Below are 23,867 nucleotides of genomic sequence, written 5' to 3' on the forward strand. Positions count from 1 at the left end.
ACACTTAGTCATCGAAGTGCACGTCACTATATATTTCACGCCCTTTATACCCATTGTAAACATTTCCAACATTACTAATCTGCACTCGTTGTTCGTTTTACGTTTAGAAAGAATCTTCCAATTAGATCGTTATCCATATGGATTACTAATCTGCACTCGTTGTTCGTTTTACGTTTAGAAATAATCTTCTAATTAGATCGTTATCCATATGGATACTGTCCGATTCTTCCGCATTAAGTTCGTTAAATATTTTCTCGATGATTACGCTAAATCTAGAAGGTGCTTGCATCGTCGATACAGGACACGCAACATGCAATCCCAACTGTGAGGCGACTTTATCAACATAAACTTGTCGACATAAATAAAAGTAATTGAGGATGCACTTATATGTTGTGCTAATAGATGGCGTTACTTCAGTACTTCAGCCAAGTTCGCGACAGTATTTTGTAAAATCGGAACAAAATTCCGTCTTGTTGGGATGTCAGGACAAGATGGTCCTTAACGGTGACGCCCCAACATATCGGGACGGATGACAACCCTAGATCCTCTGCATGGCCACAACTGATATCAGCTGGATGAAAGTCTGTTTTCTTTGAACTTTGTTTGAAGGTTGTACTTAGGATACCCATTAGAGCGGCAGGGTATTTTATTTTACAATTTAATGACTGTGTTTCTTACTACTGTAACAACTACTAGATACAGAAATGTGGTAGCTTGCTTTTGGAAAACTTTCACATTTTGTTTTATTGTTCTGAATTTTTATTAACCTTTGTGCGTCGTGATTTTGTTGTGGCTTCCGTAGTTTTTATTATATTTGGTTAAAAGTGTACACACATTCATAATAACCGATTTGTATTTGAGATGAGGACAGAAGCTTTTAACTGTTTAAAAGTACCAACTAGATATTAGATTTTTTTTTTTAATGGAGTGAAATTGAATCGATATAGTTAACGCCTACCAGTGCAAGTAGGGGTAAAGTGATGGCATTGCGTCTTTTATTTACGAAGTTCCAAGTGTTTATAAACGTTGTTGTCATGTTTTAGTTTCGGCAAAGATCATAGTTAGGTGACCGTGTGACTGCAACAGAACAGCTGAGCGTAGTTACAAAAGTAGAGAGCAGTGGAGCATTATGTCAAAACATAAAATCATTGTAAGCCTCTTCGAATTCTGAAGGAATAAAACACATAGGAATTAACGTATTTTTCAATCCGATATTACAAAACTGTGTATAAATCTGTCTTATTCTCCCATATTCACTAAAAGCATTGTTGCTTCGTCACTGTTAGGTTATTTTAGCATTGCTCAGTACCCTGCAGGGTCCCTATAAGGTTTCTAATTCTGGAATTATTTTATGATTTCATTGTATTTCCAAATGCAAGCATACCACTGCTGCGTAATGTTATAGCATTAGTCGCGAGAAATATGATGAAATGATTTCGTAGTTGAAATGTTTTTGTTTACATGTTTAACCTCAGTTAATTTTCATATGCGTATAATTGTTAAAAAAATAAAAATAAAACTGTTTTGTTTCCATCTCGTCAGACCCTTCGTGTTCAGTCGTCGGAAGGAACAAAACGCGTGGAAGTTGAACCAAGTGACTCTATATTACACTTATTTGAGAAGGTACGTACCGTTCTTTTATTTTTTTGTTATTACTTTTATCCATTTTAGAGTTATAGTGTCGAGAGTAATGACCTGCAAGACTAGCACAGGACTAGAAAATAAAATGAAATGCGAAGTAGCCTGTTTTTGTGGTACGTAAAATTCTGCAGTGTGTTAACGTTCCAAGTGACTTTAGCATGTTTCGATGAATGTTTTCATGTATCCGAGAAGACAATAACTCTCATATTTCGCAGCACTTTTTGGTTCAAATACTTCCACGTAATCAGCTTAGGTGCCATACATACTACATGTGACGCTGTCGGTGAGGTGTTCGAAAAATGAACGAACAGTGCCGTATGTGCTGTTTACTGGCTTTTCTGTTTGTTTGTTTCGAACATTAAAAAATATGTTTGCCAACAGTAATGTGTTCGACGGAGCTGATACGTAGCTTTTTCTATTTTAATTTGTTCTTCACCGCGTATCTTTCTTTAAATCGCCTTTAACAGCACCAAGTTATTTTTATTACAACCGTGACTGATAATCTAGGTGCTAGTTCCTTAGATCAGAAACCAGCCCAACGTGAATAATACGTCTTCTAATGTGATATCAGTCTTGTGATCTTTTGGAGAGTCATCTAGTTGAGACAAAAGATTTTTATGTTGCATTTTAGTTGCAACTACAATTACTTCCTTTATGATGTGGAAACCAAGTCATCATTAATGTAGTGTGAAAGTGGTAATTTGTACTGCTGCATGAGTGATTGCAAATTGGTGTTAGATTGGTTTACTTAGTATCATTATTATATTGATCTAGTTCGTCAGTCATTGGGTATGCAATATGTAATCAATTTTTAACACATTCTCAACATTATATTGTATGTTTTCATTGCAGTGCATATATGTCACTCTCCCCAAGAGCTTATTGATAAATTCCATATACAGTCATTAGGGTTTTTTTGTCCACTGAATTCTGTAAATTACCACTGTTAATGATTTAAAATTACAGTGGAACAGAGTAAAAGGAAAGAGAAAAGTTCTTCATAGTGGATGTTTCCCATGAATTAATATGTTTTTTTACGGGTGACTTACATCTGCAAAATTAAACAGACTAACTAACTTGAGGATGGGAACGTTAAATTCCTACCTTCTACATGTGACACAAGAGTCATTCTTACGGATGTTGGCTCCATTTCAGTAGAAACAGAAGTATTGTCGATAATTTTTTTTTCTCTAGGCAGATATAAAAACAAATTATGAGTAATGCACACATGATCATTCTATTATAATACGATTTCTCCTGTTGTATCAGTTTTGAAACAATTTTCATATACACATCAGTTAAATGTATCAGTTCCTAGTGACTCATGGGTTATACGACATTTCATTTAGGTATAAAAAATTACCACTACTGCACCAAGTCAGATACTTTAGTCCCAGCCAAATTCATTGACACAGTTGCCACAAGTTCTGGAAATCAGGCAATTTCAACCATGTCAGGGAAATATCAAGGAAATTTGAAAAAAAAAAAAAAACACTGGAAAAATCTTATTATTGTCTCAGCAGATGACCGAGCGAGGTGGCGCAGTGGTTAGCACACTGGACTCGCATTCGGGAGGACGACGGTTCAATCCCGTCTCCGGCCATCCTGATTTAGGTTTTCCGTGATTTCCCTAAATCGCTTCAGGCAAATGCCGGGATGGTTCCTTTGAAAGGGCACGGCCGATTTCCTTCCCCATCCTTCCCTCACCCGAGCTTGCGCTCCGTCTCTAATGACCTCGTTGTCAACGGGACGTTAAACACTAATATCCTCCTCCTCCTCTCAGCAGATGGCATTGTTTGTTTACTGAGATGTCATACATCATTGCTGGCTGGGTGCAGCTGAGATCATGTGCCACTTCCGTATTCACTCATTCGTACTGCTTCTCCCCTTCCTACCACTCCATTCAGCTTACAGTCAATGCTGCCACCACTTCTCGCTGCTAGCCTAGCAGCTGCTGGCAAGAGACAGGGAATTGTGGGGAGTAGTTTGTTTTGATGTGAGATGGCAGTCGAGTGATTGTGTGAATGTGTGGATGCTCTCATTTTCTGACAAAGGCTATGGCTGAAAATTTAGTTGTGAGAGTGTGATTGTCTTTTCCATGTGTCTGTCTGTGGCTCAGTGATCATCTTTACAGTGAGCTGCTACCTGTCGTCATTAGTATCGATTCTCAGAGAAATGCGCAAGTTATCTGTGGCATTGATTGATCACCACAGTCTCATTTTATCAACATGCTGTCTGTGACACTTTAATAGCTGCCCACACAAGTGGATTCCCACGATCGGCCAGAACTGCAGGCCATTTCTGCGGGTATCTGTAATGGATCGGGCCTACCCATCTGAAGCCCATCGTTTCCCACTAATCTGTAGGATCTAGACTCACCAATCTATGGAGTTGGTTTACGCAACTCTTCCCTGCCTTATACACTTTTTTCAAGAAACCTACTTTTTTCTGAGGTTATTTCTGAAATTAGTGAACATATATTTTAAACCTGTCTTGCAACTCCAAGGAAATGCATATTTACCAAATATGTTTTGCTTTATTAAATTAAAATAACAACAGTGGTCTTAATGTAACATATATACCATTCAACTTATCTCTTTACTTACCCTTGAGCTCTCAAAATTTGTTGGGGAAAAATGCTAAAACTTGTCTAGAAATCAGGGAATTTCACTTGGGGAAACTTGTGGCAACCCTGATTGAACTCCCAACTGGTTTGAGTCACTTCATATAGTCTGGTTGTATGGATTTAGAGTTTCAGTTGTTTTTCTTAATCACAGAAGATTAGTACTGGGATAGTACCATTAGGAAGATCATATATGACATGCTCATATCACAATTGACTTACGGTACATCTAACCAAACAGATACAGAAGGATGTAGGTTGCAGTAGGTGCTGGGAGATGAAGAAGCTTGCACAGGATAGAGTAGCATGGAGAGCTGTATCAAACCAGTCTCAGGACTGAAGACCACAACAACAACAACATCTACATCTAGTCATATGTTTACAGTAACAGATCACAGTGGGAATTAACACCACCTTAAATCATCCATGCTAATTTTGTTTCCTAAATGAAATAAAAGCAAGTGTGAGTTTGTTGCTGCATTGTATTGTAAAATGTAGTCGGTAGTAAAAGATTTGCCGAGTATTGTCCTCTTGCTTAGCTGGGTGGTAACATGCTCACCTCCCATGTAAATGGGCCTGGGTTCGATTCCCGGCTGGGTTGGAGATTTTCTCCACTTGGGGACTGGGTGTTGTGTAGTCCTCATCATCATTTCAACCTCATTACCGGCGCACAAGTTGCCCAATGTGGCATCAACTGAAATAAGACTTGCACTTGGCGGCCAAACTTCTCTAGATGGGGCCTCCCGGCCAACGATGCCATACACTCATTTCATTTTATTTATTTATTTATTTTTTCTGAGTATTGCAGACTTGTGAATGAATATTGTAATGCTTTTCTTGTTAACCATCATAGTGAGCTCTTCCGCAAAAGTACTGCTGTCAACTCCAGTGCTTGGTGTGATGAGTGGGAGATGGACCTTTATGTAACTGAGTTTCTCACTACATTGGCTTGTGTGTGTGTGTGTGTGTGTGTGTGTGTGTGTGTGTGTGGTTATTGTTGTTGTTGTTCTTCTTCTTCTTCTCAGGCTTTCCATGAAATAGGCCAATATTGATAAGATGGCAATACGGAAGTGACAGATTCCACCCGTCTGCTTTGAGCTGTGATGTCATCAAGATGGCGGACACTCCAATTCCTAGTGTATACAATATGGCAACCCTAAAAGTCACTAAATACATCCATGAACTAAGATATTTAACCATGTGAAATATTTCACTTCAGCAGTAAAATGAAACTAATGGTGTGGAAAGGAGAGTGGGAGAGTGTCTTGGGCAAGGACAAGCTAAATATACAATAAGAATGTCTCCGTTCCAAAACAGACATTAACAAAAAATAACATACACAAAATCCTTGAGAGAAAAAAAAAATAGCGAAAAATCTGGACCCAGATATTTAGTTTCACCTATGTAACTCGAAGGAAAACAACGATAACAGGCACCTCCCCCTCACACACACACACACACACACACACACACACACACACACACACACACTCCAAAAAAGCCAAAATAACCATTACTGAAAACCACAGAAAAGAATGCTACATACACTTGTACCTGGTTTCAGAAGCACAGACTTTTCTCAGTTTCATAATTTCTGCACACTGCTGACATTTCACTCATTCCACCAAGCAGCCTTATAACTGGAGAACTTGGTTGTATGACCATATCATCGCCCATAGCAGCAACCAGCTGATGACTAGTAAAGTTTGTTGAACATCCATAGGTAGTAATTTAAAAAGAAAAAAAAAAGGAAAAAAAAAACAGAGAGAGAGAGGCGCTTTCAAACCATTAACAATTAAAAAACTGAAAATAAATCGGTAGCCAATAACCAATGACACTGAAATAACATATTGCTAATGCATGAGTAATGTGCAGCACTAAGGTCAGTACTACACTAACATCACTCCCAAACAGTGTAGAAACAAACACCACACACTACAGTATGTTGCTGTTTACTCCAACACGCCCTTTGCAACCACAATCAATTTCTAACATACTGCTCCTCAGTGACGTCACACAACAGTTACATCATGGGTCAAAGCAGGTAGATGCAATCGGATCCTTCCATTGACCCGATAACATTTCAAAGTGGTGCAAAGGTTGGCAACTTGCTTTAAATGTTCAGAATTGTATAACTCTGCACTTCAAAAACGTTGTACCCTATTATAGTACCAGTGAGTCACTGTTGGAATCGGCCAACTCATATAAATCACTCGTGCAACTGGTTCTAATTGCTTCAAGTGTGTGGGACCCTTACCAAATAGCACTATTAGGAGATATTGAACATATACAGAGAAGGACAGCATGAATGGTCACAGGTTTGCACTCACTGTTAGCACACCACATCTTGTACTTGTCCACCGCAGTTCTCGTGGTCATAGCACCAAGTTACAACAGCTGAAGATGGGCATATAAGAGCCTGAAGCTGGTCATGCTCTAAATAAAAGAACCTTACAATTGTAGCAGTATTTTCAACCTCTGATTGGTTGTGGCAGTTGAAATGCTTAAAGAAATGATTCACAGTGAAAGTGATACATTTCTCTTGAAATTACATTAATTGATGTGTAATCATTGCATCAGTTGTCACATAGTCTTCTGCCATCTCCATTTTGCACATACATTTATACTCTGCAAGCCACCTTATGGTGTTTTTCAGGTATCTGATTCATTTCTTCGCTTGTGTATTTCATTTGTGAATGGTGCGTGGGAAGTACAACTATCGATAAGCCTGTGTAAGCACTTGAATTTCTCAGATTTTTCCACCAAAGCCAGTTCATGAGCTGTATGTAGAAGAAAATAATATGTTTACTGAGTCTTATGGAAACATACATTCTTGAACAGTAAACACCTCCACAATGTACAATTCCTGTCTTGTTGCATCTGCCTCTGGAGTTTGATGAGCATTTTTGTGATGTTCTTGCACTTTTGTAATAGAACCCAGGCTGAAACGTGCTGTTTTTCTTATGACCTTCTCAATCAGGCTTAGTTGTTGATGGTCACAAACAGACAGACAAGCTCAGGAATGGATCAAATAAGGGTTGTGAAGGGTACATCTTCAGTTGATCTATACTTTCAGCAGGATTTGATTGATGGTGCCTTTGGTGGTAAGTATTACGAATTGGGACCCTGTTGAAACATAAGGATTTAACAAAGCAGTGGTGGCAACTGTTGCTGTGAAATGTGATGAAGATGCAAGAAGTGTCAACAACTGGTTTTAGGTAGCAAATTAAGAAGTAGCAAGCAGGTGACTTGTTTTCTGAAGATGAATTGAAGCCAGTCTGTAACATCGTGATTTCAGTACAAACATGGAACATATTCAACTCTGTAACTGTTCACAATTTAAACCAAGCCCTTGTGTCCTAACCTAGTCATAATTTGGAGAGGGGGGGGGGGGGGGGGGCAGCCAAGGAGCAAACCCAGAACGAGTTCAAAAACTGTAAATTCCATTGCTTGAAACATGTCAGCTGTTTCCTCTCTTCCACATAACACTGTCCTCCAATTGGCTACACAAAACTGAATGTTGGCAATCTATATGCAGTTGTTTGATTTTACCCACCTGTGTTTTTTAATAGGTTCTTGGATTAGGTATTGCAACCTACATAATTCTGACATTGAGTGGGTGGCGTACCAATCTTGAGACAGCAGGAATAATAGTAGCAGTAATAAGGTTGTACCATAGAAATGTACATCTGTGCTCTTCACGCTACCTTATGGTGTCCAGATTCAGCAGATAGTACTTCTGGTACCACTGTTGTTGTTGTCCCCCTCCCTGCCCTTGCCTTCTCCTCTTATATTTATCTGTGAAGAGTGGGAAGAGTGATTATCAGTAAACTTCTGTACATATGATCTCTAATGTCTCTGGTTTTCCCACCATGCTCATTTTATAACATGTATATGGGAGGAAACTATATGTTCCCTGACTCATCTTGGAATGTATACATTCAAAATTTTAATAGTAAACTTCTCTGTGCTGGCAGCAGTTATCTTATAGCATCTCCCACTGGAGTTTGATGAGCACCTCCGTAATGCCCTTACATTCACTAAGGTAAGCAGTCCTTTTGTAAATGTGCTGGATCTTTGGATCTTCTCCATTTCTCCATCAATTCTACTAATTGTAGCTTGCAATGGTCCCAGGCAAACAGGAGTGCGCTAGAATTGATTTTTGTATTGCTAGTTTTATGTTGTTGTTCCACTTAAGGTCACCCTGGGTGGTTGCTCTTAGATATGTTAAGGTTGTTGTTGCTTTCAGTGGCTTGTCACTACTGGTGTAATCAAACAGAATGTTAACGAACCTTTCAATTTATTTATGTACAATGGATCACATGTATTTATGTTGAGGGTGTCCCACCACCAAGCATCAGTCCTCTGGCGATCTTACTGCACTTCACTAAATTTTTCTGGCTTTTCAAATTTCCTATAGAGAACAGCATGTCTACAAACATTCTCACAGTTTCCAACACTACCCACTAAGTCGTTTATTGATATTGTAAATAGTAAGGGCACTATACCACTCTCTTGGGATATTCTGAGAATTACTCTCATATCTGTCAGGCCTACAATTATATGTGTATGTCCAAGAACCTTTTTTGAAAGTGAGAATGATTCATGCTTTTTTTCTAATCATTTGGTACCGTTCCATGCTCCAGTGATCGACACTAAATTGCTTCTAGAAAAGGAACTACTTCTTTTACTTAATCATAGAGGTATCTTTCCTCAGTCAGATGATTTTAGTTGATGTTCTGTTCTGTGATCACATATTTCAATATCTGCCATTTTGGTATTTCTGCAGTGATTGAAAGTAGGAACCTTGCTGTGATGTTCCTTAGTGAAATAATCTTTAAAGTATTTCATCATCTGTCTGCCATCTTCTGTTACAGTGCTGATGTGGCCACTAAGTTACTGAATAGATTCGCTGACCAAAGTTTCTTAAGATTTTTCATAAGATCAATCAACAAAATTTTACTTTTGAAATCGGAGAATACTGTTCACATTCTTGTTCTACAAGCTGATTAATTTTGGCTTTAGTTGTCTTTTGTTTATCAATGAACATGAACTTCATTGAAACCCATAATGAAGCTCTCTTTATTGTCATAGCAGTTTTCCATTGTGGTCATTGAATTGCAGTGGGTCTTTCCCATCCCTCACAATCTTACACAGCACCTAGGCGTCCAAGGTATTCTGTACAGTTCATTTAGACTTGAGCCATTTGTGCTCTAATATCTGTCTGCATGAGTGAATTCTTTATACTACACAGACTCTCTGTAATTTGTTTCCTGTCACATTCCATAAGTAAAATTATTTTTGAACCTTTATTAACTTCCCCTTTAACACTTGCAGTCATTGAGTCTATAGTAGCCTTGTCGTCACTGACTCCCTCCTCAGCGTTATTTGATTCCATGTTTCATTTTATCAATTTATATTGACCTTACTAATTTGTTCTCTACCTATCTGCTCAAAGTGATTTACAAAAAGATGTCCAGAATCCCTGTCACTGGCACCAGATTCTACTAGACTTTCCCTTTCCATTATCGCAAAATGAAGTCTCCCTCGATTGCAGTAGTGTGATTAGCAGACACATCTACAACATTCTCCAGTTCTGTCTGAAGTTTTGTGCCATGCAGCTCATAAAATATGGTTTATAAAGGCATCTGATAATTATGTTTGAACCACATTTGATTCTTATCTTCACCCAGCTAATTTCTCATATGGTGTCTGTAATAATGTAACTACGTTTTAACAGATTTTTAAAGGCAATACATATATAACCATCATTGGCACCCAGCCTGTCTTTGAGTTATACATTGCAGTCGGAATTTAAGATTTCATTGTTTTTCAGTTCCAGTGTCAGCCCATTCTTTTGTTCCCAGAATTATGTGGTCATTATTACTTTTGGTAGGCATGACTATTTCTGACACCTTACTGCGGATTCTACAGCAGTTAATTAATAACAGATTGACATTTACTTCTTCTGAACTGCAAAGAAGAATGTTTCCTCTGTGATTTAACATGCCTTATCTGCAGAGTAGGTGAAGTCTGTCGAATAAATGTTTTCTTGGATGAAACACATTTTCCTAAGGATTCTTCCAATCAGTGTCACCTATGCTTCCAATTTTCCTTCAACTGGTTTTATGTTGTTCCATTTCATCTATTATACTACTATATAAAGACAAGTAATTGTTTAACGTTGTTATCAAAAATCTTGACAAGTTCTTGTCCATTTTATTTAAGATTTTTAAACAATGCTCTAACAAATGTGCAGAAAGATATAGGCTTCACAGTTTTAATATACATGGTGTATAAATATCTATGTACTATATACAAGGAAAAATGTTAGCGAAAGTCTCGGAAAGTTCTTCACCGATTTAACTCACATTTTTACATGATACTGTAATAAATATTTGGATGGACATAGGCTACACATTTTATTAATGTACATGATATATACTGGGTTTTCATTTTAACTGAAGACATTGAAATATCTTGAAAACTACACAGTGGATAAAAAAAAGTTATAATTCTAAATTGTTTCCCTCAGAGAGGGACATCCAATGATACTGCACTCAACCCACCACCCCACCCCGTACATGGGTGGTAGGAGGCAACTTTGGGAAATATTCAGTAGTAACCCTGTTTTTTTTAATTGCAGATTACAATTCTACAGCAAAATCTATATATGTTTCATGTAAAGCATTTTCTTAGTTTAGACACAGATGGTGCTGTAATCAGAGGGATAGAGATGGGTACCCAATTGTAAAAATGAATGGGTAAATCAGTTAGGATCACTGGTATGTGGGGTATGAGGTCCTCTCTCCTGTTGCTGGATCTATGAGAACAGTAGCTTCATTGTCAGTGTTTTGCATAGTTTTAACCTGCAAACGGATAAGATACAAATTTTCTGATGATTCATATGCTGCAGCAGTATTCTAATCACAAGCTGATAAGCCTTAAATACAACTCTCCTGTTAAAACTGACTGTGGTGGAGAAAACAAAACAGCACATTGTTGGTTTAAATCCCACGGTATTGTAGCTAAACTTGACTGCCAGAAAGAAAATGATACTGCATATTTTCACAGCATAGCAACTTCTTTCTCGCAGTCAGTTTTAACAGAAAACCTGTTAATGCCACTCAATTGCCCCTGAATATCCAGTGGCACATGGGAACCCACCTCCATATTGCAAGCGTAGGACAGACCTTTCAATTGGAAACACCAATTAACAACATTGTGATTCTCCGATATATCAATCTGGGGCCTACTCGGCAGGCTACCATGGCTGGTTGGCTAGTTTGTGGGATTGAAGGGACCAGACTACAAGGGCCATCGGTCCTGCTACCGTGGCCATGTAGCGAACTACGACATATCGTAACAGGCAGTACACTGCTACTAGAGCTCATATATCATGCAGACATAGAACAGATAGCGGCTCTAAACATTATAGTGCTTGTGCAATATTTATTGCCTGCACACATAACTATCATTTGAAGAACAGATGTGCAAGTTGATAATAAATATTGCAACCACAGAAGAAAAAACTGTAATGAACCTGGTTTATGAAGAATGTAGGAGAAATGACGACGCGGCTGTTGCCTTGGAAAAGCACTCTCTCTCTCATTCATTCTTTTACAAAGTTGCGAATATCTGTGTCTTATGGGAGCGTACAGACTGGCAAAAGGAAATGAAACAAACATGTTACAGGAAAAACTAATGAAATAGCAGCAGTGCATCTCAACCCACGGATAAGCGTGTGACAATTAATTAGTGATTCTGGTATTTTCATAGGTAGATGCATCGTCATTTGTATCATCCACACCGTGTGTCACTGCATCAAGAACTTCATGCTGCTGATTTCCATAACCAGATAGTGTTTTGTGAATTGGCATGGCAGCGAATGCAAATGACCCCTCATTCTTTGCTGAGGTACTATTTTCTGATGAGTCCGCATTCGTGCACTATGGCAGTGTTAACCGGCGTAACATGCGTTACTGGAGTGTAGACTATCCCCACTGGTTATGGCATGTTGACCATCACCGTCCTTGGGTGGTTAATGGAACAAACTCATTGGTCCATATTTTATCAATAGCACATTGAATGGACATAAACATAAAATGTTATCGGAACAGAAACTAATGCCACTACTGCATGGCACATTGAATGGACATAAATATAAAATGTTTTCGGAACAGGAACTAATGCCACTATTGCAGAATGTTGCCCTGGACTTTCTACAGCAAATGTGGTTTCAGCATGGTTTGCCAGCGCATTATGCAATCGAAGCACAGGAAGTACTAAACCATGGTTAGATTGGACTGTGGATTTGAAGAGGTGGCTGTATTAATTGGCCCACTAGGTTGTTGAATTTGATGTTGCTGGATTTCTTTCTGTGCAGATATTTAAAAGATAACAGTGCCAGCAAGTGCCAATAGGCCATGAAGACATGGTTGACTGCATCACGAACACCTGTGCTGACATTCCTACAGATATGCTTGTGCCCTGTGAACAGTCCTTTGAAAAGCAGATCACTAAGTGCATTGAAGTTGGCGGTACTATTTTGAACACTTACACTCCTGGAAATGGAAAAAATAACACATTGACACCGGTGTGTCAGACCCACCATACTTGCTCCGGACACTGCGAGAGGGCTGTACAAGCAATGATCACACGCACGGCACAGCGGACACACCAGGAACCGCGGTGTTGGCCGTCGAATGGCGCTAGCTGCGCAGCATTTGTGCACCGCCGCCGTCAGTGTCAGCCAGTTTGCCGTGGCATACGGAGCTCCATCACAGTCTTTAACACTGGTAGCATGCCGCGACAGTGTGGACGTGAACCGTATGTGCAGTTGACGGACTTTGAGCGAGGGCGTATAGTGGGCATGCGGGAGGCCGGGTGGACGTACCGCCGAATTGCTCAACACGTGGGGCGTGAGGTCTCCACAGTACATCGATGTTGTCGCCAGTGGTCGGCGGAAGGTGCACGTGCCCGTCGACCTGGGACCGGACCGCAGCGACGCACGGATGCACGCCAAGACCGTAGGATCCTACGCAGTGCCGTAGGGGACCGCACCGCCACTTCCCAGCAAATTAGGGAACTGTTGCTCCTGGGGTATCGGCGAGGACCATTCGCAACCGTCTCCATGAAGCTGGGCTACGGCCTTGCACACCGTTAGGCCGTCTTCCGCTCACGCCCCAACATCGTGCAGCCCGCCTCCAGTGGTGTCGCGACAGGCGTGAATGGAGGGACGAATGGAGACGTGTCGTCTTCAGCGATGAGAGTCGCTTCTGCCTTGGTGCCAATGATGGTCGTATGCGTGTTTGGCGCCGTGCAGGTGAGCGCCACAATCAGGACTGCATACGACCGAGGCACACAGGGCCAACACCCGGCATCATGGTGTGGGGAGCGATCTCCTACACTGGCCGTACACCACTGGTGATCGTCGAGGGGACACTGAATAGTGCACGGTACATCCAAACCGTCATCGAACCCATCGTTCTACCATTCCTAGACCGGCAAGGGAACTTGCTGTTCCAACAGGACAATGCACGTCCGCATGTATCCCGTGCCACCCAACGTGCTCTAGAAGGTGTAAGTCAACTACCCTGGCCAGCAAGATCTCCAGATCTGTCCCCCATTGAGCATGTTTGGGACTGGATGAAGCGTCGTCTCACGCGGTCTGCACGTCCAGCACGAACGCTGGTCCAACTGAGGCACCAGGTGGAAATGGCATGGTAAGCCGTTCCACAGGACTACATCCAGCATCTCTACGATCGTCTCCATGGGAGAATAGCAGCCTGCATTGCTGGGAAAGGTGGATATACACTGTACTAGTGCCGACATTGTGCATGCTCTGTTGCCTGTGTCTATGTGCCTGTGGTTCTGTCAGTGTGATCATGTGATGTATCTGACCCCAGGAATGTGTCAATAAAGTTTCCCCTTCCTGGGACAATGAATTCACGGTGTTCTTATTTCAATTTCCAGGAGTGTATTCTAATTTGAAAAGTAGAGTAGCTTTTGCCTTGAGACTCAATCATGGCCACAGTGGTGCATCACGTAGTCCCCTGTTCAGTATGTTGGAGGAATACAATGTTGTGAATGGGTGAATAGGGTTTCCAATTAGAAGTTATGAAACACTGTTACATTCAAGGGGCGTTGAGTAGCATGTCATAAATTATGGATTGTGTACCCATTTCTGTTCATCCAATTACAGTGCCATCAGTGCCGAACTGAAGAAAATGCTTCAGACAAGAGTATGCAGTTTTTGTCATAGAATCGTAATCTGCAATGAAAAACAGGGATTCCCACTGAAGGTTTCAGTTTGCCCCTTGCAACCATACACGGGGCGGGGTGGCAGGTTGAGTGAGGTATCATTAGACGTTCAGTTTTCGAGATATTTCTATATCTCAAGTTAAAATGAACACTTTGTATAATACATGAAGGGGAAATATTGTTACCAAATGCATCGAAAAGTTCTTGATTGCTTTACTACAGACTCTTACGTGATACTCTATTAAACATTTGGATGGACATAGGCTATATGTTTTTTTAAATATATGTTTAGCATGGTTCTCTAAAACTTCTTGACCAGTTTCATTCAAATTTTTGCATAATACTCTAATGTTGTCACCAGAAATCTTGAAACAACAATGAACAGGTTTTCTGTTAAAACTGACTGCGAGAAAGAAGTTTCTATGCTGTGAAAATATGCAGTATCATTTTCTTTCTGGCAGTCAGGTTCAGCTACAATACCGTGGGATTTAAACCAACAATGTGCTGTTTTGTTTTCTCCACCACAGTCAGTTTTAACAGGAGAGTTGTATTTAAGGCTTATCAGCTTGTGATTAGAATACTGCTGCAGCATATGAATCATCAGAAAATTTGTATCTTATCCGTTTGCAGGTTAAAACTATGCAAAACACTGACAATGAAGCTACTGTTCTCCTAGATCCAGCAGCAGGAGATAGGACACTCATACCCCACATACCAGTGATCCTAACTGATTTACCCATTCATTTTAAGTGACTTCAGTGCCCAGTCAGGGATTCGTTGTCAATAACAATAAAGAAGGCGCAAGATGGGGGGGGGGGGGATGACATAGAGAGTGGGGAAGGAGGAGATGAACAGAGAGAGTTAATAGGAGATGGTGAAGAGAGATATGGGAAGGAGGAGATGAACAGGGAGTCAGTTGGAGGCAGTGGAGAGAGAGATGGGAAGGAGAAGATGGACAGAGAGAGGAGAGAGGATGTATGGACAAGAGAGGGGGGGGAGAGGATATGGACAAAGAGATGGGGTCAGGGGAGATGGAGAGAAGGAGAGGGGAGAAAAGGAGATGTGTGTGTGTGTGTGTGTGTGTGTGTGTGTGTGTGTGTGTGTGTGTGTGTGTACCAATAGAATAAATAGGAAGTGCAGAATTCCATAGTCTTTTGATGCATAGGTCATTGTTTTTCGCAATTCAAGAAATGAAAGTTGCTCATGTGAGTACCGTAGAAGAAAAACGTCACTAACTTCAGATCTATTATACCAGAAAGTTGAAATTGATCTCATTGTAAGGATCTTGGTTTAACTTTAATATGAGAACTAACACAACAATGTTGGATTATACGATTGATTTTAGGGAAAAAATGTGTTTTTGAATAGCTCAAAAACACATTTTCTTTCTAAAAAATGTGGTGGTTTTTATTTATGTGTGTGTGAGCAATAGTTTAAACTCCAAGATGGAGAAATAACGAGTTATTGAAATTTAAAATTAAGAACATAATATTACATAAAAGAAGTAACATGCTTGAATAACAAACTGTGAAATCAGTACTTTCCTCCAAAAATCTGTTATTAAGAAATCAGTTACTAAGAATTGAATTAAATAAAAATAAATAAAAAAGTTGCACAATACAAACTTTTGAACTATGATACTTGGTATCTTACTTGTATTACATCTTTCAGTAGATTTTTTAAAGTGATGATTATAATATTTTACCCAAGTACTCTTCCAGTAGGCATCCTGAACTCAATCTTTTGTAGGATATACTCAGTTAGCACATCTAAGATTTCAGGTTTTAAATAAGGACAAAAAATGAAGCAATGAGTCTCTTTGGAAGAAAAATATTAAATTTGAGTTTCTTAAATTGAAGATTAAAAATGGAAAGTCCAGGTTGTAATATCAACAGTGTTATAAAAATGATAGATGGCTACTCACCATAAAGATGACTCTTTGATTTGCAGACGGGCACAATGAAAAGTGTGTTATGCATTGCGCTTTCAGCCAAAGCCTTCTTCAGAAAAGAAAACTCTCACAAACATTCATACAAGGAAGCACACTTTATGCACACATGATTGCTGTTGCTGGCTGCCCTGACCACAAAGCAACTGTCATGTTGAACAAAGCAGCAATCCGAAATGAAAGGGGGAGGTATAGCAGTGTACTGGTGGGGTGAGTGCCATCTGGTGGAGCATTTGCAGGGTACCCAAAGACAATACAGTTGCTACCAGTGCCTTCATCTTGACCTTTGAGTGTGAGTCATTACCTGAAAAGGTTAAGGTGATGGTGTACCAATTTGATGTCAAACTCTTACTCAAATAATGGAGTACAAGACCCTGGACAGGCTGTCTTGGCTAAACTCAAATATGAAAGACTAGACCCTGTTCCCATGCTATCTTCCTACGCTACCAACACAACGGCGTTGCCATCGATGACGCCATTACACCCATCATCTAAGGATACTCCAGTGTGCCCTCAGGGCTGCCCATCTTCCTCCTCCCTTCAGTTGCCTGGGGGCACGTCTTCTTCTCCCTTTAGGAGCATTGCCCACTAAAATGCCAGAGAAGCAAAGGCCTCCTCTGGCTTCCCTTGAGTGGAAGGGGTCCCTCGGGACTCTTACCTTTCACAGTGCTCCCAGTAAGCCCCTAAGGAGCGGCGAGAGGGCAAAACTTCAAAGAAGAAGTCCGCTAAGAAACTGGAGCCTCCAGTGCCCTCCACAACAGCACTCCCCGACAGCTCTGCATCTGAGGATGAGGTAGAGATTCTGGCATCCCCTGAGGAACTAGATCTCGCTAAATTTGCCTCCTTGGTCACTCCATACCACCCCAGACGACAGAAAGTGTCATTCTCCATTGGGGCTGCAGTGGTTTTTTCTCCCATCTGGGTGAGTTACATCAACTTCTAAGCAGTACGTGTGCTTTTTGCATTGTCCTTCAGGAGACCTGGTTTCCCGCAATGCGGACCCCACCCTTCATGGCTGTCAGGGGTACTACAAAAGCTGTCCTGCCTGTGACAGACTGTCAGGTGGAGTATGCATCTTTGTCCTTACCTCTGTCTGTAGTGAACCTGTGCCCCTTCAAACACCTTTAGAAGCTGTGGCAGTCAGGGTGAGGACAAAGCAGGAAATTACCACCTGTAACATCTACTTCCCTCCAGATGGTGAAGCACCACCCCATGTTTCGGCTGCTCTCATTTCGCAACTCCCCCCCACCTTTTCTCCTTCTGGGTGATTTTAATGCCCATAACACTTTGTGGGGTGGAGCCAAGGTTACTGGCCATGGCAAAGATGTTAAAGACCAACTAACGCAACTCGACCTTTGCCTCCAAAATACAGGTGTGCCCACACATTTCTGTGTGGCACATGGCACATATTTGGCCATTGATCTCTTGTTTTGTAGTCCTGGCCTTCTCCCGTCTGCCCACTGGAGAGCACATGACGACTTGTGTGGTAGTGACCACTTTCCACTCTTCCTGTCCTTAGCCCAGTGTGCCTCCTCTCGACACTTCCTTAGGTGGGTTCTCCCCAAGGCTGACTGGGACACTTTCACATCCGCTACCAACATTGAGTATCCTTTGCATGCCACCATCGATGAAGTGATCCATGTCGTCACTAATACCATTGTTGCTGCAGCTGAATCGTAAATCCCTTGTTCTTCCAGTTGCCCCCGGCAGAAGTCAGTGCTTTGGTGGTCGCCGTACATTGCTGCAGCCATTGGAGACCATAGGCTGGCCCTCCAACATCATAAGTGCCACCCTCCCTGGAGAGCCTTATTGCCTTCAAACAGCTCCGTGCCCAGGTTCGCCTCCTCATCAAATGAAGGAAGCAGGAATGTTGGGAATGCTATGTCTCCACCATTGGAAGATGAACCCCCCCCCCCACACCAGGTTTGGACCAAGCTCTGCCAACTTTACGGCTATCAGAACCCTGCAGGTGTACCTGGAATTTCCACAAATGGAGCTATATCGGCCGATCCGGATGTAATCGCAGAGCATCTTGCTGAGCATTATGCTCGCATCTCTGGGTCTCAGAATTACCACCTCACCTTTTGTCTCCTCAAAAAGAGTGTGGAATGACAACACCTATTGTTTGCTCCACACCACCCTGAACCTTATAATGCTCCCCTCAGTCAGTGAGAATTTCTCAGTGCCCTTGCCGACTGTCCTGGCACATCCCTGGCCCAGACTGCATCCGTTTGCAAATGCTGAAACATCTGTCAGCGGATTCCCAACGCTGCCTCCTTGCCATCTTAAACCGCACCTGGAGCGATGGCAATTTCCCATCGCAATGGTGGGAAAGTATCATCATTCCTGTCCTAAAGCCCAGGAAGAACCCACTAGATGTTGACAGCTATTGTTCCATCAGCCTCACCAAAGTTCTGTGCAAGCTGCTTCAACGTATGGTGAGCCGACGGTTTTGTTGGTTCCTTCTAGCACCATCCAAGGGCGGTTTTCCCCAAGAATGTTCCACCATCGACAACTTGGTGTACCTGGAGTCTGCCATTTGATCGGCCTTTTCTCATGACATCATCTTATTGCCATCTTTTCCAACCTCGTGAAGGCCTACGATATCTCTTGGCGACAGCACATCCTTGCTCCTCTGCATGAGTGGGGTCTACGGGACCCGCTCCCAATTTTTATACAGAACTTTTTGCCGCACTACACTTTCAGAGTTTGCACCAGTGCTTCCCACAGTACACCCCATATACAAGAGAATGGGTCCCGCAGGGCTCTGTCCTGAGTGTCCCATTTTTTTTAAATTGCTGACAATGGTCTTGCGTTAACAGTAGGATCATCAGTATCTTCCCTTCTATACGCTGATGATTTTTGTATTTCCTTCTGTTCCTCTTCTACTGTTCTGGCTGAACACCACCTGCAGGGGGCTATATGGAAGGCGCAGTCATGGGGCCCCCAGTCACAGCTTTCAGTTTTCGGCTGCCAAAACTTGTGTCATGTCGTCATCATACCACCCATCCCCATCCAGAACTTTACCTTGATGACCAGCTACTAGATGTAGTGGAGCCTTACCGCTGTTAGGGACTGGTCTTTGACACCCACTTAAGTTGACTTCCCCATCTTTGTCAGCTTAAGGACAAGTGCCAGCAGCACCTTAAACTTATTCAATGCCTGAGCCACATAAACTGGGGTACTGATCGTCCTACACTGCTGCAGCTGTCCCAAGCCTCGTACAGTTCCATATTGATTATGGGAGTGCGGTGTATGGTTCAGCAGCACCCTCTACACTGAGCATGCTGGACCCTATCCACCACTGTGGAGTTCAGCTTTCAGTGGGAGCCTTCCGATTGAGCCCCGTGAACAGCCTCCTTTTGGAAGCTGGCTTTCCTCCATTGCAGCTCCGGCGGCAACTATTGCTCGCAAATTATACCGCCACATACACAGTTTGCCTCGCCATCCAAATTATTGTCTCCTTTTCCCCAACGTGGCAATACATCTCCCGCAGTGGTGGCCTGGAACTGGGAATCTCTTCGCTGTCCGTGTCCGGTCTCTTCTTCATGAAATCAACTCTTTCCCCTTACCACCTTTCCTGTAGGCCCACTTCTGTCCACCTCCATGATCCATACCTCGGCCATACCTCAGCCATAGCTTCAGCTGGATCTATTGCAAGGCCCCAAAGGCTCAATCCCCCCTGAGGCCCTCCGCAGCATTTTTTCTCTTTTCTCAGCGAGTTTGAGGGCTCAGAAATAATCTACACAGATAGATCACTGGTCAGTGGTCTTGTTGGCTTCGCTTACACTCACGTTGGCCATACTGAACAATGCTCCTTGTTGGATGGCTGCAGAGTTGGTTGCCATCTATCATGCTCTTGATCATATCCGCTCCTGTTCTGGTGAGTCCTTCATCATTTGTAGTGACTCCTTAAGTAGCCTTCAAGCTCCTTGACCAGTGCTTCCCTAGACATCCTTTGGTACTGTTAATCCAGGAGTCTCTTTATGCCCTCTGCAACAGTGGATGCTGTTTGACCTTTATTTGGACCCCAGGACATGTCAGGATACCGAGCAATGAACTTGCTCACCACCTGGCCAAACAGGCCACCAGTAAACCATCTCTGGAGATTGGCCTGCCATCTCTGGAGATTGGCCTGCCGGAGACTGATTTGTGATCGGTCTTCTGCCGCAAAGTTTTCATGATCTGGGATATCGAATGGCACAGCCTGAGTACACCAAATAAACTCTGTGCAATGAAGGAGACGACAAATGTGTGGTGGATATCCATGCAGGCCACTTACAGGGAATCTGTTGTCCTTTGCCGGCTCCACATTGGCCATACTTGGCTAACACATGGTTACCTCCTCCGTTGCGAGAACCTACCTTGGTGTCGCTGTGGCTCCCATATGACTGTCGTCAACATCTTGCTGGACTGCCCAACTGTAGCTGCTTGCGGCGGACTTTTGAACTTCCCAGCACCCTACCTTCGATGTTGGGCAACAATGCCTCAACAGATTATTTAGATTTACGTTTTATTCTTTGGGGGGGGGGGGGGGGTTTATCGTACTATCTAAGGGTGGGCATTTGGCCTTCTCTCCGAGGCCTCCACCCACCCTCCATTTTAACTCTCTGTCACCCTTTCTTTGCATTTGTCTTGGTGTTCATCTTTTCTTTACATGTGTTCATCTCACCATGTTGTCTTTTTGGGGTGGACATTTTAGTGTGTTACAGAGTGGTTGGCTCATCCTCTTTTTATTCTTGTGATCAGCCAGCCCAGACCATCTGCTCTATGCTTTTAATACCTTCTTCTACTTTTCCTTGTGGTGTATGTTTATCCTGTTTTTTGTTCGTTCCATTCATTTTCTTTTTATGTGTGGTTCCCCATTCCTTTTCCCCTTTTGTTTTCCCAAATGTACTTTGGGTGTTGTTTTACCTTGAGCCTTGTTTGCATCAGAAAAAAGGGACCGATGACCCTGTAGTTTGGTCGCTTTATACTCCAAACCAGCCAACATCCACACCTCTGTCGGCTCCATCCACACCTCTGTCCACATTAAACCCACTGACCACCAACAGTACCTGCGTTTTGACAGCTTTTCTCTTTTCGACACCAAAAAACTGCTCCATACAACCTGGCCAATTAGGCACGGTGTATCTGCAGTGACAAGAACTCCCTTGCCAGTATGCTGAAGATCTCACAAAGAGCTTCACAGGCAGGCACTCTGCCCCAGATCTAGTGTGCAAACAGATTTCCTGTGCAATATCCCCACACACTCTCAATCCTCCCACCACCTCCAAGAACCAGCTACAAAGGAGTGCTCCCTTCATCACCCAATGCCTCCTTGGACTGTGTCCTGAAATGAGAGACATCCTAACCTAAGATCTTTCCTGCCCCACCTAAAGTGGTGTCCTGTCATCAACCCAACCTCCACAGCATCCTAGTCCATCCCTGTGCCATTCCCCATCTCAGTCCCAGGTGCAAGAAGTGCCTAATCTAATCACCCAGCACTTCCTTTTCCAATCCTGTCAGAGAGCTGTTGTACCCCATTAGAGGCCGGACCCCAGTGAAAGCAGCCATGTCATACATCATCTCTGCTGCAATCAGTGCACAGGTTGTTATATTAGTATGAATACCAACCAGCTGTCCACCAAGATGAATAGCCACCATTAAACTATGACCAAGGGCCAACAGGACCACCTTGTGGCACAACATGCAGCTCAACATAACATGCTTGATTTCAATGGCTGCTTCAAAACCCAAACCATCTGGATCCTCCATCCACTACCAGCTTTTCTGAACTGCACAGATGGGAGCTATTCTTACAAAACATTATCAACTCCCAAAATTATCCTGTCCTCAAGATATGGTAACCTACTGTTCTCACACCCTCCACGCAATATTTCTGGTCCATTTTTTCTGTCAACTCGTCGCAATTTGTTTTCCTTCTCCCTCATTGTGCGGCGCTTTCTGCCAGTGCACCCACCAGTCTTTTCCATACTCTGGTGCTCACCTTTTCCGTCTTATCCCCCCCCCCCCCTCCTTCCTTCCCCACAGCACTCATCTCTCCCATCTTCTCCATCCCACTCCAGATTGCTGCTTTCAGTCAATGCAACAGTTGCATTCTGGCCAGAGATAGTGATCACGTATGTGTGAGGTGTGGTTGCGTGAGTGAATATGGGTATGTTTTCTTCTCTTTCCTGGCTAAAAGCTCAGTATGTAAGTTTTGCCACACCTGCAACTCACTGTGTCATTTTCACAGAGAGTAGCAATCTATCTTTTTCATACTACTGTTAAATTGATTATTCTTTTCACTACCATTGACTTTATAAACTGGCACTGTTGGTTAAGGCAACAGTAACCAATCTAGCTCCAGTGGCACTCAACTCTGTCAAGAAACGGGTTGTTCAGAAATGGTTTGCATGCTTGATTTGCCATTCAGGGAGTATGGCTTAATCCAAGGCTGGAAGTTGGACATTGGTATGTGAGAGAGTAATTTGAGTCACTTAGGTGACTGGATTTCTGAATCTGTATAGTAACTGCACTTCATATCTCTGTTGTACATAATTTGAAGTAGACACCAGGAATGGCTCCTTGACAGTATCATTCAGCTGCTTGAGTTTCCTGATTTCATTTTCAGGTTGCCTCCTTAAACTTGCTTTAGTAGGACATCTTTAGACAGTACCCACCAAGTCCACTGAAAGCACTCGTAATGAGGCAAAATAGTGACGTTGTGTATCAGTATTGTAGTCAGCCTTGTAATGGCATCTCTCAAGAATTTTTCAATCTTTTTATATTGTATACCTCTGCCTTCATAAAAGTAGATCATCTTTTTTATCTTGGACTATTTTTTGTTTGATTCTGACTGTATCTGTGACTGGAAAACATTAAATTCCATTACCTTGTTTTCTTAGCAGTCAAAAACAAAGGCATAATGTAGACAATTGGGTCCCGTAGTTTCCTCATTGCAATACACAATAAAAGGATGCAGCATTGCTTTTTTTCCTGGTGGTCTATTGGTAGGACTGAATTTAATCTTGAGTTCAATACTCATTTTTTCTGAAAAAAGTGAGAGAGATGTTTTTCATATTTTGAAAAAACAAACTTTTTTTTTTTTGCAAGATTATGTTAGTTTCACAGTAGTATTGTGATGCTTATCAAGAGCTTTAAAATGACTAGTTATTTCTATAGCTACAATAGTTTTGGTGGGTGTTATATTCAATTGTATTTCCCAAAATGTTTGGAAACTTTGACAGTTTTTTATATTTTTAAACTCAAAAACAAAAGAATGGCATTCCCAAAAACTGTTATAATTTGCAGTGTTTGTTAACTGTGTGGTTATTGTCAAATATTAAAAAGTTAGAGAAAGCTTGAACACAAAGATCCAAAATTGACGAAAGTAGCTGATTTGATATG

General features: G+C 42.0%; 1 protein-coding gene across 1 annotated transcript in view; it reads left to right on the top strand.

Moving 5' to 3' along the window:
- Positions 1–1,014: 1,014 nt before the first annotated feature.
- LOC126162925 (nuclear protein localization protein 4 homolog) overlaps positions 1,015–23,867 on the top strand; it is a 301,306-nt gene continuing 278,453 nt past the window's right edge. The window contains exons 1-2 of the mRNA XM_049919743.1: positions 1,015–1,150; positions 1,543–1,623. Coding sequence (XP_049775700.1) covers positions 1,130–1,150; positions 1,543–1,623 — 102 coding nt within the window. The 5' untranslated portion in view covers positions 1,015–1,129. The remainder of the gene's footprint in view (positions 1,151–1,542; positions 1,624–23,867) is intronic.

Source organism: Schistocerca cancellata, chromosome 2 (assembly GCF_023864275.1).
Source record: "Schistocerca cancellata isolate TAMUIC-IGC-003103 chromosome 2, iqSchCanc2.1, whole genome shotgun sequence".
Classification (NCBI taxonomy): Eukaryota; Metazoa; Arthropoda; class Insecta; order Orthoptera; family Acrididae; genus Schistocerca; species Schistocerca cancellata.